The sequence below is a fragment of the Cottoperca gobio genome, chromosome 16, assembly GCF_900634415.1.
Source record: "Cottoperca gobio chromosome 16, fCotGob3.1, whole genome shotgun sequence".
NCBI lineage: Eukaryota > Metazoa > Chordata > Actinopteri > Perciformes > Bovichtidae > Cottoperca > Cottoperca gobio.
The window spans coordinates 1,139,305-1,153,995 of NC_041370.1; the positions used below are offsets into that span (position 1 = coordinate 1,139,305).

Here is a 14,691-nt window from a genome sequence, read left to right on the forward strand (position 1 = left end):
TGTTTATAGCTCTGGTGCATTAGATGTCACCCTGCTGTATATAAAGCGCTCCTATCACTAAAGTCTAAACGCCTGCTGAAGGTCGGAGCTGCTCCGCTGCTGTTTGTGTCACAGAGCTTTTCTTTGTCACGACTTCTTCTCACATTCCTTAAGCTTCACTGTAAAAACATTTCAACAAAGTGCAAACATCCACCACGTTAGAAGTGGCGCGTGAGACAGTTCATGGCTCGAAAAGAAATTCAAGCTTTTTTTGATTTAGTAAAAATGCAGCAGAAGTTTCTGTGAGAGTAAAGCAGAAGTAAACTTCTCATTACATGACAGACAATACGACCGTGTTGTATAAGAAGAATCGTTAAACTGTGTCCTCTCAGTGGAGCAGTTCTGCCAGCAGTGTCTGTAAACTGACGGCAGCGGTCAGTGAAGCAGCGAGCACCATAGTGCGCCTGCAGGACCTCTGGGGCAGTGAGGTGAGACGCCTTCAGGCTCTTTCTGTTGTTACAATAAAAGCTTTAGAGTTATGCAACACTTCTATTGTAAGATGCATTTAACGGTGTTTAGTTTCCACGTCTCCACATTTCAAGGAACATTTATCATTTTCGTACAAATTTCCTGCGAAAGATCAGATGTGGTTCTGATCATTAACCACAGCGGGGGGGAACAACCTTCATTGTGTAGCACAAACACTTCTCACACACTCTGTGAGCTTTCTGTAAACGACTCTGTTGTATTGAAGAACGTTTAACTGCAGGCTGCACGCAGGTAGCAGAGTTACAATGAAATACTACTTTAAGGCCAAACAACGAGACATTTAAAGCCACTGCTGGTGCACAGATAAGATTCTGTGTGCAGCGGTTTGTGGATCTGAAACACATAAGAGCGTCAGGGCAGTGCAGGAGGAAAGGTTCAGGACTGTTCCAGGCTGTAAAGCCTCTGATGTTGCTCACATGAAGACATGTTGGCCAATAATGATGTGAAGAGGAAGCATTTCAAAAACAAAATACTGTAAAACTAAAACCTTTCACTCTCAATGTGCATCTGTCACAATATCACTCTGACAACACGATGATCGAGGTAACGATAACGGTGATATGAGCCATCAGTCAAATTCATCTTTAACTTTGTTTATTGTGCGTTTTGTCAAATTACACTCAAAATCCAAGAGTAGGGAGAGTCTGTGAACACAACTGCACAGAAATGATTCATTAGGTGAATTATGTACACGATAATATCATGTGTATTATTAATATATCAACATGTCGTGGTTATTTTAAGCAGCTACACCTCGACAGGTGTTACATTTATATTAACTCTCCCATTACTCCAAAAGTAAAGTTTGGACATAAAGATCTTTTTACATCACACGCACAAAACAACTTCATTCCAATGTAACCCCTGGTGATCGCATCAAACGTCCACTAATGCAGACACCAATCCTGCAGGGCCCCTGCCCAAACCCAGACCCTCTGCTCTTACCTGGTCGCCGGGGGCTCCCATGCTGCTGCAGACCAGATCTGCACAGGACGCTTTCAGGATTCAGACGAGGACAGAAACGACCGGACTCCTCACAGCATTATCACCACGATGGTTCCTCTCGTCTGTCTCTCCAGGATCCCTCAGGTTCCCAGGCACTGACGGGATCCTCTCAGACTTCTCGTCCTCTATCTCTGCGTCTCAACAGGGTGAGAAATACCTGAGCCAGACCCCAGCATCAGCAGAGACAGGCAGGACAGAGAGACGTGTGTGCACATATTTCATGCCAGCAAAGTCTTTACATTAATGATTCTTTTCATGTGTCTATCATTTTAATAAGTCGACCAAAAAGGAATCGTTTTGCTCATTTACCCACAAACTCACTGAAAACTGTTTAAAGGTTTACGACATAATCTACCAACGAACCATAAAACATAACCTTCAACGTATGCAACACGTTGTGTTGTACGACAAATCTGAAACATTTTCAACAAAGCGCATCGAAACACCATTAAATCAATAAAAGACGAGAACATGTACGATGATGCAAACATCAGATTTAATTAAAGTCCTCAGGATGAACTCCAGGTGTAACCAACAGGTGACACAAAGCAGACATTACATTTGATGGTTCCCACTGTTTTTACTTTCCACAGAAACTAAATATCTTTCAGTTTAGTTTCCTGAACAGACGAAACATTGAACGTTCACCTCGGGTCATTGAGTTCTCAAGTTGTTTTCAGCCAATCGAGAAATGAATGAATGAATTCTGAAAGTAATCGTTGCAGACGTAAGCCTGAACCGAGAGGAATGTTGATTAGAGTTCAGACGGATGTAAACTGAACATAAATGTTGTAATAAATATTAACCTAGAAATAAACTTTCAAGACTTCCAAAACCCAAAAGCAAAGACTTCCCAGGATTTCACCAATGATGCAGAAACTTTGAGTAAACACTTGAAAACACAAGACTCAAAACAAAAGTGACCTTTGACCTCAATATAAAAGTGTGTCAGCTATGACACTCGTGTCCCACATTCCGTGAGCTGCAAACCAGCCAATCAGGCAGAGGGGGCGGGGCCTGTTCAACATTGGCAGACGTGTAATTATTGTGTAAAACATAATCGACATTTTTTAGCTCAAAATGTCGATTATTTGTTACCAAAACTTTATTCCATCGGTTTTGTTCCAAAATAACTTAAAACGTTAAAACACGTGACAACGACCTTTGACCTCCTCTGATGCGACCTGTGTCGTTGTTGATGTTGCATCATCACTTCTTCCTCTCCTCCTCTTTCTTCTTCTTCTTCTTCTTCTTCCGGTCGTGGTGGTGTTCATCAGGGGAGCGGGAATCCCTGCGAAGAACGAACGAGGAAACCAAAGTCGACATTTTGGCACTTTCAGAAACAAAAGCAATAAATCAAAGACATTTTTCAATATCTGGTTTGTAAGAAGACAAACCAGTAAACGTGACTTTATAACTTTAATCCCAGAATATTAACCCCCCCCGCCCCTTTTTTAAATATATACATTTACAACGGGCCTAATACGCCGTCGTGCTAATGTCAAGCATCCAGTAATGAAGCAGAGAATAACGAAGAACAATACAAAGAAGTTAAGCGTGTCCGTTCTCACCGCTCCCTCTTCTTCTTCTTCTTCTTGCTCTCTCTGTCTTGACTTCGTTCACGGCTGCGATGGCGTCTGCTGTGGGATTGGCGAGACTCTAACGAAGCTGACCGTCTTTCATCCGGCCGACGCCTGACAGATAAATAATATCGTTAGTCTTTTAACTGCTGACAGATTTTCTAACAAACATTATTACAGGAGACTGATCAGGTGAGTGTTAGTCGTACCTGTGGGGGGGGAGTTCAGATCTGGCCGACTCCTCCTCGTCCTCTTCCTCTCTCCACTGTCTGGTGAGCTCCTGTGAGTGGACGTTGATCACCTCTCTGATCACCTACAGGTGATTAGTGACAACAATTAGTTCCTTAACCTTTATTTAAAACAGAAAAGCCTTTTACTGAAGACGCTCTGTGACTTCTTCCTTTCAAAACTAAACTTCCAGTTCAATCGAAAACATGAAGGAAACAGATATTGCAGTCGCTCAGTCCGACCCACCCGAGTTCTCAAGCTGTGGAACACATTTAACAGACTCTTGACTTCTCTGTAGCTTCCAACACTATATTTGACATCAGAGTACAAATAGCTCGATGTTTATTATGTAAAGGTTTGGTTTTACAGTCTACACACACGTTAACAGTATATTCTGACTATGAATGCTCGTGTTAGTTGTACGGCCACCTCTTTTACTTTTTGAAGACAGAAACTATGAGCACACTGGAGCCTGGAAGTGTGTGACAGCATATGGAAGGGATTACGGGTAAAGACAGAAGCAGTGTACCTCGGTGTAGGACTTCTTAGTGATGTGGACGTTCTTGGCTCGGTAGGACTGACGTCGCCTCTTGTAGTCTCTCATCTCTGCCATCAGCTCCAGGTGAGTCTTTGGTTCGTTCTGTTCTTCAGCTACACACAAAACAATATTTACCGGAGGACCACGAGAGAGAGAAACCAAACTGCTCGTTCTTTATTTACCAAAATAAAAGCAAACCAAGCAGAAACTATTTCTAACAGTAATATTAGTGTTCCTCTACAAAACAATCAGTTGTGTGTACAGGCGATCTGACCCACAACTTATACTTAGACTAATATTTACATTTTGTTTTCTTGATCCAGTACTCTTATCATTCTCTGGGAGGGCTTCAGCATGACCTGGGAGTCTTACCCTTCTGGAGTTTGGACACCAAATCTACGTAGAGATCCTCGTTGCTAGTGGAAGCAGCTTCCTTCGGTTGGTTAAAGACGCTGACCACATGATCGTACAGAGCCAATCGGTCGGCCACAGTGAGGTCACACACAGAGCGCTTGTGATTCTGGGGCACGTCGACAGGCTGGCCGGAGAACTGACCTGATGGGGGACCAGAGAGGCTTTACACACAACACTCTCAGACATTGTTCATTCAAAACATCGGATTCTGACATATTTGTTTTTAAAAAGGAAACAGTCGTGTTACTTAAATTGGGGAAAGTGAACTGGCTCTGATTATATGATAATCCAGTCAATCCTAAAATAAAATACTGAGTGTAATCCCAGATCAAATGTACATTGAAGGGTATTGAACATATTGTTTTCAGTGATTGTAATGTTGTGCTAAATGTCTGTTTCCTTGTTTCTTGTCTTTGTTGATGTGCACATGGAGCTGCTGTGATGCAAGAAAGATTTCAGTGAAACCAGTAAAATATGTCTTTTAACTGAGATTATATCATCAGTGAACTTCATAGAAAGAGGAAGTGACATGCAGTGTAAACACAATAATGTTAACTGACAAGTCTGAATGTGTGAAGACTTTGCTCAACACGTAAAGGGAAAAGAGTGTGTTTAAGAGTGTGTTTAAGAGTGTGTTTAAGAGTGTGCGTCCCAGCCCAGCGGTTTGAAAGGATATGATGTTAAAGGATACTACACGTAATCGGGCAAGCAGAACTTTCTAGAGCCCAGCTCCTCTCTAATACTCACCCCTGTCACTGCAAACAGAACAAAACACACCGATTACACACACACAGACACACACACACACACACAGACACACACACAGACACACACACACACACACACACACACACACACACACCTTGCCAGAAGACTCCTTCCATCCTCATCAGCGGTGCAGCAGACCTGGCCTGCAGGATCACCTGGTGCTGGGTGGATTTGTCTGCATGAAGGAAATGAAATGATGTACAAAGTGTGTTTGTGTTTGTGGCCAGTGTTGGTCAAACCAGAAACACATTTAACTTCTATCTTTAAATACACGATTGTTTAAAATCCCTTTAGTTTATCCGGAATTGTTTTATCCTGTACTAAAGATCAAAAAACTCAGAATGAGCACATCAGGTTAGTGGTTGTATTTATTTAAATTAAAAAGATCTTTATAAATCAGAATGTTTGATAATGTCTTGCAGTTATTTAGAAAAAGTAAAGAGGTGTTCTTATCTTCCTCTTTAAAAACATGCTTATTAACTGCAATAACTATAAAGATTTAACAAAAAGATAAATATTTTCCGGAGCATCTTGAATTTGACGAGCCGACCTTTGGACCTTTGGACCTTTGGAAGCTCTTATATTGAGCAACAATATTTCTACGTTGTTATCTCCAGAAACAAAAGCATTACAATACTTCTGTCGTCTTCAAATCTCTAAAGGAAATAAAGTACATTTTATTGAACCCTTTAGCTTGATTAGCTAAACTGGGATTTACACTGACTCACCCATTGTAAAGCTTCGGACACTGTTGTTCTCATAACACACAGAAGGGTCGAACATCTCCGCCTGCAAAAGGGTGATACAACTTGTGTATTGCTCTTTGAAATGATTGAGAGCATTACAGTGGCCGTGAGGTTTACTATACATGTCTAACATGCTTTACTCGGGAACATTGCTACGTTAGTTTTTATCGGACCAGAGCCATGTGTATGTTACCTCCTCCTCAGCGGAGTAGCCCATCTTTCGGCGGCTGCAGGAGGCTTTGTGTTTCTCCATGCTCCTCGCCGGGACTCTGTGGTTGGAGTCGTACGGACACTGCTCCATTGCTTCCTGAAAATGTAAAAAAATATATATGACACACACTACAGACGTTTCAGTCTGCACACACACAAAACCAAAATGATATTATAAATAGTATATTAAACACACAGCTCACACAGGAATCCATTAGTACTTTAAAGTGCATTTCCAAATTTACTTTTGTGAATATTTATATAAATCATACATGGCAAATGCTGTTATCATGGAAGAAGAAATGTAAATACAATGTTTTTCAGAGCTCATGAAAAGTTGACTTTTTACAGATCTAAAAATTAGCATAACCTCAAACAACATCTACAGCAGTAAAATGCAACATGCACATTAATGCAGCAGGAAGATTAACAGCATATAGAACAGTAACACCTGCACAATGAATACTTATAATACATTTCACTGCACAATGAATACTTATAATACATTTTACTGCACAATGAATACTTATAATACATTTTACTGCACAATGAATACTTATAATATATTTTACTGCACAATGAATACTTATAATACATTTCACTGATAGAACTGTTGCTTCTTCTTCCACGACTGGTTTTATGGATATCTTTGGAATGAACCAAACGTACGATGGGGATATTAATTGATGTAACTACATAGCTGTCTGACTATCTCGTCGTTAACATTGACCGTTAGCTTAAACACTACGAGTTAACGTTAGCTAACCGAGTTAACGTCCGCCGTTGAGGCTAACAGTATTATTAATGTTAACCCTAATGATACTGGTTGGGGAAAAAAGCATACATGAAACCAAGTATAATTTCTTATTATTTTATATGATCATTTTGTTTAGCTACTATAAACCAAGACTTATTTAAAAAAAGACGTTAAACTAACGTTAGCTAACCTAACGGTTCATTTACCTGTTTGTGAGTCCTGGTAGTCCAGCGACCATCCCAGCGTCTCAAATATACCGTTCAGCTTCTGTTTGCAGTCTTCTGTGAACTCTGTCAGCTCCTGCAGACGATCCTGTCGATCCTGAAGACTTCGTGTTTCCAAACAATCCGACATTTCGAGCTATAAAATCCAAATCAGATGAAAATTTGCCCAAAATCATCGGTGTTTTGTTTTCGCTGCACTTTCGGCAGCCATATTCTGCGTGACGTGATGACGTGCTCCTGGGCGTTGGCGGGACAAGAGAAGCGATGCATGCTGGTTGTTGAAGTCCACTATTTCTGTATTGTATTGTATTGTATTGTATTGTATTGTATAATATAATATAATATAATATAATATAATATAATATAATATAATATAATATAATATAATATAATATAATATAATATAATATTATATTATATTATATTATATATTTCCATCTTCAACAACAAAAACAGTCATAACAAGTTTTTTTTAATTGTTTTTTTTAATAGTTTTGTTTTTGTTTGTTTTCTCTTATTAATGACAGTGGCTTTAAAACGAAAGAAGAAGATAAACAGCATGTCAAAGACACATCTACGCAGCAATTGTCATAGGCTGAATGTATAAAATACAAACTAATTTGACAAATATGTTAATAATAGCTTTGTTTACAATGTGTATACAGTCAAAACAGGACACTCTGAAAGTTATTTAATATTTGGGGCTCATGTGGGGTACAGCTGGGCGTCTTGCAGCAGCTCAGGATCCAGCAAATCATCAGTGTATATGTCCTCTGTTCTGAGAAGAGAAAAGACAGCAGTAACCATCTTTTCAACCAAACATGCATACGGCTGTGTTGCTTGAATGACACTGTAATAAGATGTAGAATTAATAGACGTTAGATATATCATAGAAAGAAATTCATCAATGGTACGATTTGCATAACTGTCATAATATATTAATACTTACATTACTTCGAGAGTGTCTTCAACAGCGACCTCCTCCAACACCTGCACTCCAACCACCAGGTTCCTCCTCACTGCGTGAAGTAAACACAAGATTGTTGTTATTACAGATTACAACCAAGAGGTTATTTTATGATAAATCTTTTAGTTGAGAAGATGAAAAGAAATCAATTGGAGGCGAGACATACGGAGTTATGCCACGCCAAGACGAAAGGTGAATTATTCAACTTCCTGTTTTTGATTGGAATGATTTGGAACTTTGCCATCCACGACCTCGACCCATAACATAAAATTACAAGTTTTTCTGAAATGTTATGTTCTCGTATTAAATATGTATTCTAGAACAGAAATGTCAACATTTGATAAAGCAGGTTCAAAATGATTAGGTTTTTACAGAGGGGATTTTGGATAAATAAAAGTATAACATTTAAATATACTAATGTAAACTGAACAGCTCAATCTGTATACATATCTTTCTCTCATCTGTAAGGCGACCTTGGGTGTCATATATATATATATATATATATATATATATATATATATATATATTTATAAACATGTCATGACCTAAAAGAAAAGATGATCAGGAGGTTGGTTTTGTTTAACAAAATTGACAGCTTTTTTATGATTAATTTCCATTCTGAGAGCTTCTATAGGTTCCTCACATTGTTCTGTTTAGAACTACAGCTACTACAACAAGTGGATGTTGGGCCTGCATGTATATATGGATGAACACTCACCTCCATAGTAGACGTATGGAGATCCAGGCCAGCAGGGACCCAAACCTTCTGGTTCCCTCTGCCCATAAACACACACACACCCCTGGGTGTTCATCCCCGGACGCTCCCAGCATTGACCACCACGCGGCAGGTCTCGCCCCTCAGCGTGGATCACTGGCTGCTGTGAGGAAGGAGGTCCTCGCCCCCGCCCTGCCAGGCCGGAGTGGACGGGAGGTTCGGAGGTGGAGCGCTGAGCATCACAACCTGCAGATCCAGGTGAGAAGTTATCAGGTGACCTGGTGAGGAGAAAGTCTCTCACCAAATCAGTTACTGCAACATGAAACATGACTGCATGCACCTTAAAGAATCCGAGGGAGAGCAGTGCATGAAGCTGTTTGGATCTGCGGTTCTGTAGAACACCCGGTCCACCTGGCCAGACGTTGGTTAACATCTCCGCTAACGGCCACCTCGGGACGTCTCTGTGTGTCTTCTTTCTCAAAGAAACACGCCTGTGTGTGTCCTTACGTTACCGCTGATAGAAATGAGGATGTGTGTGTTTGTGTGTTAAACACTTTGCACGTGTATCCGTAGCGTGACAGTGCAGGTGCGGGAGAATGAAGACGTCGCTCTGTGCCAGTCGGAACTTCGACTTTCTTCCAGAGCGATCATCAGACCTGGAGCTACACATGTATCGGGGCTTTGGCTTCAGGGAGGCCATGACATTTAACTGGGAGCTTCTGCACTTGTGATGCTTTACTACCGTAAACACGTGCAGAGACTCACTTTGAAACCCAAGAAGCAGCAGCACGAGTACACGAGAATGTAAAGACAAAGGTCAAACACACTCAATTTGTTTGGCTGCAAAAACTAAACTATTATGTTTTTAAAAAACGAAGTCCTCCAAGCTTAGAGTTGCTGATTGTTTATTAAAACACAACAGCCATGAACAAATAGCAGATCAACATGCAAAACACTCCGAACTGGCATCACCATGGACCACAGAGGGTTAAAGACACACGTCACGGCCGACTCATATGTTGGATCCGTCTGTTTCCTGCACCTGCTGATGGGACCTGCTGGGTTTGGACGAGCTAGTCATCTGCACATACTGGCACTCATGCACACATAGCGGGGAGGTGTACATGTACAAACATGCCGCTGACACCAGCAGGATCAACAGGCTCGTTTTTAATAACATTTCTTTAATCAGGTAGATATCAGGAGACGTGAAAAGAGCAGAAGACAAAAGGAGAGATGCGACGCACAACAAAACACAAACACGCACAGACACGCACATGCCAACAGCATCCGGAACAATCACAAACATGCCAAAAGCATCCGGAACAATCACAAACATCATAAAGTGCAATGAGATCAATGAGAGCAGAGTTTTTAAAGTCCATGTTGCTCACTACATTTATGTGGTGCCAAGTCTTCCAAAGACATTTATGGACAAACAATCACAGTGGAAAATGTTTACACATTAATACTGTGATGGAGTTATACCTCTCTCTATGCTCTACTTATTTTTGATGTCATGCATCTTGGGAACAAAATACACCTTCGGGGTGAATAAAGTTCTTTTGTGTGTAACACAGTTACGGTTTGATAATATGTGAAATCTGACTTATTGCTCTGTTATTCTTTTAATACATTTTATTGCTTACTTTGATTTTAAGTTGTGTAATAATGCTTATTTCTCATTTGCTTTCTTGCAGAGTACTTCTGCTTTAACGAATGCAGCAACTGCATTTCTGCAAGTTAATCAATAGATTTTTATCTTCTTTACAAACACGTGACAAACACCAAAACCACAAAAAGCACTTATTGTAAACTCTATCGTATCTTCAATGATCGTAACCCTACCTGTAGTGTAGCAGCAAACAGCAGGGCGCTCTCCCGCTTCCTCTTCCTCCTCTTCCTCCTCTTCCTTGTGGCTCAGCATTGCAGAAGCAAGTCTCCCTGAGTGATGAGGACGGAGACACAGAGGAGGTCGAGGAGACCAAAGCCAACCGTTGGGATTCAGTCCGTACATCTCGATCTTCAGTGCCCTCCGCCAGTGTTTGTGGTCGTGGAGGTGAAGTGAAGTCTCCCCCCTCTGAAAACAAACACGGAGCCACAGATGGGTTTGTTCCTGGACCGGAGTTGGACGCAGCAGGAGCGACTGTATGAGTCACTTTAGAGAACAAGCTGATTGGGCAGATTGTCTCCTGTGCATGATGTAATGCCTCAGAATCACGCCTGTGTTTTTAATTGTATTTATTTATTTGATGAAGAACGATGCAATTTAACATACTTCCAATAGAACCAGAGTCAGAATCAGAATTGGTTTTATAATGGTGCATGCATAAACACAGCAGGAGAAACCTCTGGTTTTAATAACTAGTGAGGTACAAAGTAAGATATTTTGCATATGAAGAGTTTATAAAATATGATGTTTTATTATATATTAAACTAAAGATGAAACAATAGGTCAATTGACAGTAAATTAGGACTAATTGGCAACTATTTTGATAATGAATTAAAAAACATTTGCTGCTTTTCTTTTGAATAATGTTAATAATGTTCATATATTAGTAATAATTCTGAGGTTTGGACTAAACAAACACTGTGAAGGTGTCACTTTGGGTTTCTCACTATTTTAACTATTTTTACAAACCAAACAATCGGTAGATTATTGGAGAAAATAATCATCAGATTAATCTGTAATGAAAATAATCTTTAGATAAAGGTTCAAAATGAGCTCAACCAACAGTAAAATCCTGTTTTCACATTAATGCACGAGTATTAATAATCTAATGATATAATATATAATAATAATAATAATAATAATAATAATAATAATAATAATAATAATAATAATAATAAGATTTATTTGTATAGCACCTTTCATACAAGAACTGCAGCTCAAAGTGCTTAACAGCAAAAACATAACAATTAGTACAAGATTAGAATAAGAGCATTTACAGTACAATAATCACAGTGTTCATATACATGAGTGTGAAGCAGCATTAAAATAATATAAAATAACAGAATTAGAATAATATAAAATAGCAGAATTAAAATAATATAAAATAACAGAATTAAAATAATATAAAATAGCAGAATTAGAATAATATAAAATAGCAGAATTAAAATAATATAAAATAGCAGAATTAAAATAATATAAAATAACAGAATTAAAATAATATAAAATAACAGAATTAAAATAATATAAAATAACAGAATTAAAATAATATAAAATAACAGAATTAGAATAATATAAAATAGCAGAATTAAAATAGTATAAAATAGCAGAATTAAAATAGTATATAATAACATTGGAAATCATGCCTAGTTTCCAATGTTATTATAATAGTTTAACAGTCACAGCCTGGGACGTTGTAATACTTTTGATAGTCTAACTACATTTTCTTACTTACTTTTACTGAAGTAACATTTTCAATGCCGGACTTTTCCTTTCAACAAAGTATTTTTTAAAGTTTGCTACTGTTTTTTTAAAGTGTTTACTCAAGTGTATTTTGTGTGTGTAGTTATTAGTACAGTGTTTCCGTTGTTGTAAAAAGCCTTTGTAACCAGCGCTGTGATCTGATTGGTCGATTAGAGGTCATGCGGTCTCCCACAGCCAATCAGATCGCAGTAGGGAGGAAATAGGACATCTAATAACAAGCATAAAGGTTTCACATCTGATTTCGGGGACACTTTTACATCTGGACCCAGGTCGCTGCTCCACGCGCACTCACAACACTTTATAATCAGCTGTTGCTGCTTGTTGTGGAGCTACATCTGCAGACACACCCTCTGAAGTTACCGAGCTGTACACTTTCGACTCTTCTTTGAGTTTTATCTGTTTTTATAAAACATTGTATGATGGCCTTTCCAGGATACGGCGCTGGCCCCGGGGGAGTCGCGGTAAGAAGGCGTTCAAATGTGATGAAATACCGGATGAAATGTGTGCAGGGAGCAGCGTCCCGGGACGGACGGCGTCCCGGGACGGACGGCCTGTCCAAACAATGCGGAAGTCGGTCGAGTTGACTGAAAATATGTTTCATGCGCAAAGCTGCAGGTGTATGATGAGTTTAAAGGTTTCTACTTGAGATATATATATATATATATATATATATATAAATATATATATATTTATCTATATTTATATATTTATTTATATTTATATATATATTTATTTATATATATTTATATATTTATTTATATATATATATATATATATATATATATATATATATATATATATATATATAAATATTAGTAATAAAAGTCATGACGTGTTCTCTAATTGCTTCCACGTGTTAATGTTAAGCTTCAAGTAGAACTAACAGTGTTGAAATACTCTCTTACAAGTAAAAGTTTTTTATTACTATTATTTTTACTGCTATTACTATTATTTATGTATTACTTAAGTAAAATTACATAAGTATTAGCAATATAATTACCAAAAGTAAAAGTACTCATTATGCAGAAAGGTTATTTTCAGAATGATATATATTATTGGGTTTATTAATGTGTTCATTGCTTTAATGTTACAGCTTCTAAATGTGGAGCTAATTGTAATTACTTTATTTACTGCTGGGTAGCTTAACCTATAATTATACATTATAATATATGTGTTGAGTACCTCAAAATTGTATTTGCGTATATGTACTTAGTTACTTTCCACCACTGTCAAAATGTTACTTTCAAAACAGTGGAAGAAATATTCTAACATTTTAATATAAAAATGTTTTCCCTTTGTGTTTTATGGTCCCTGTGTTTGTTGTTTTGTTTGTTTTTATCTGCTGTCTGTCTGTGTGTGTGTCTGTGTCTGTGTGTCTGTGTGTGTGTGTGTGTGTGTGTGTGTGTGTGTGTGTTATGATGGAGTTGGGACAATGGGTTTGGGGTTAGGAAGGGTGGGGTTTCTGAGGGAGGAATGATGTCGCACACGCTGAGTCAGCGTTGTGTCAGTCAGGAGCAGCTTTGTGCTGCTAATGAGACATTTATCAGCGTTAGTTGAATAAAGGTTAAAGATTCAAACGCTGCACCAAGTGCTTCTCCACCACAGGAAAGATTTAGAAACACGTTACAAAACGTCAGCGAAGCTTCCTGAACGTTGTTCCATCATCTCAACTCGCTCGGATTTCTCTTTTACATGTTCATTGAGTCGTTACATGATGACACATGATGACACATGATGACACGGTGTGCAGAGCGCTTTCTGTCAGCTCTAACTGAAGGAGTGTTTACGAAGTTTAGTAAAAGTACTAAAAGTACTAATACCACACTGTGGAAATACTCCACTACAAGTTCAAGTCCTGCATTCAGAAGTACAAGTGTGACATTATTTATCAGCTTAAGTACTTAAAGTAAAAGTACTGATTGTGTAGTAAATGTAGTTAAAGTACTTAAAGTACTGATTGTGTAGTACATGTAGTTAAAGTACTTAAAGTAAAAGTACTGATGGTGTAGTAAATGTAGTTAAAGTACTTAAAGTAAAAGTACTGATTGTGTAGTAAATGTAGTTAAAGTACTTAAAGTACTGATTGTGTAGTAAATGTAGTTAAAGTACTTAAAGTAAAGTACTGATTGTGTAGTAAATGTAGTTAAAGTACTTAAAGTAAAGTACTGATGGTGTAGTAAATGTAGTTAAAGTACTTAAAGTAAAGTACTGATTGTGTAGTAAATGTAGTTAAAGTACTTAAAGTAAAGTACTGATGGTGTGTAGTAAATGTAGTTAAAGTACTTAAAGTAAAGTACTGATTGTGCAGTAAATGTAGTTAAAGTACTTAAAGTAAAAGTACTGATGGTGTAGTAAATGTAGTTAAAGTACTTAAAGTAAAGTACTGATGGTGTAGTTAAATGTAGTTAAAGTACTTAAAGTAAAGTACTGATTGTGCAGTAAATGTAGTTAAAGTACTTAAAGTAAAAGTACTGATTGTGTTAGTAATGTAGTTAAAGTACTTAAAGTAAAAGTACTGATGGTGTAGTAAATGTAGTTAAAGTACTTAAAAGTAAAGTACTGATGGTGTAGTAAATGT

At 38.1% G+C, this 14,691-nt stretch overlaps 2 protein-coding genes across 3 annotated transcripts in view; one reads left to right on the top strand and one right to left on the bottom strand.

Moving 5' to 3' along the window:
- Positions 1 to 2,010: 2,010 nt before the first annotated feature.
- snrnp48 (small nuclear ribonucleoprotein 48 (U11/U12)) lies at positions 2,011 to 7,242 on the bottom strand. 2 transcript variants are annotated; one of them, XM_029451877.1, is made up of 9 exons: positions 6,981 to 7,242; positions 6,001 to 6,110; positions 5,790 to 5,850; positions 5,156 to 5,236; positions 4,252 to 4,434; positions 3,871 to 3,992; positions 3,323 to 3,426; positions 3,105 to 3,227; positions 2,011 to 2,824 (listed from the first exon to the last, which is right to left on the bottom strand). In XM_029451877.1, the coding sequence occupies exons 1-9, from the start codon at positions 7,126 to 7,128 to the stop codon at positions 2,743 to 2,745; spliced, it is 1,014 nt and encodes a 337-aa protein (XP_029307737.1). In that variant the 5' UTR covers positions 7,129 to 7,242; the 3' UTR covers positions 2,011 to 2,742. The 2 variants fall into 2 exon arrangements, with proteins under 2 accessions (XP_029307737.1, XP_029307736.1); XM_029451876.1 differs by having other exon boundaries at positions 6,001 to 6,114.
- A 5,061-nt stretch (positions 7,243 to 12,303) lies between these two features.
- Positions 12,304 to 14,691, top strand: part of sri (sorcin) — a 7,688-nt gene continuing 5,300 nt past the window's right edge. The window contains exon 1 of the mRNA XM_029451884.1: positions 12,304 to 12,574. Within this exon, the coding sequence (XP_029307744.1) occupies positions 12,530 to 12,574 (45 nt within the window). The 5' untranslated portion in view covers positions 12,304 to 12,529. The remainder of the gene's footprint in view (positions 12,575 to 14,691) is intronic.

What these genes read in the sequence shown, in the direction of transcription:
- snrnp48 (XM_029451877.1), bottom strand. Translation starts at nt 7,128, where the DNA reads ATGTCGGATTGTTTGGAAACACGAAGTCTTCAGGATCGACAGGATCGT. An exon ending in TGTCCGAAGCTTTACAATGG is followed by an intron (nt 5,237 to 5,789) that starts GTGAGTCAGTGT and finishes TCCTTCATGCAG; the next exon opens with ACAAATCCACCCAGCACCAG. An exon ending in GGAAGGAGTCTTCTGGCAAG is followed by an intron (nt 4,435 to 5,155) that starts GTGTGTGTGTGT and finishes GTCCCCCATCAG; the next exon opens with GTCAGTTCTCCGGCCAGCCT.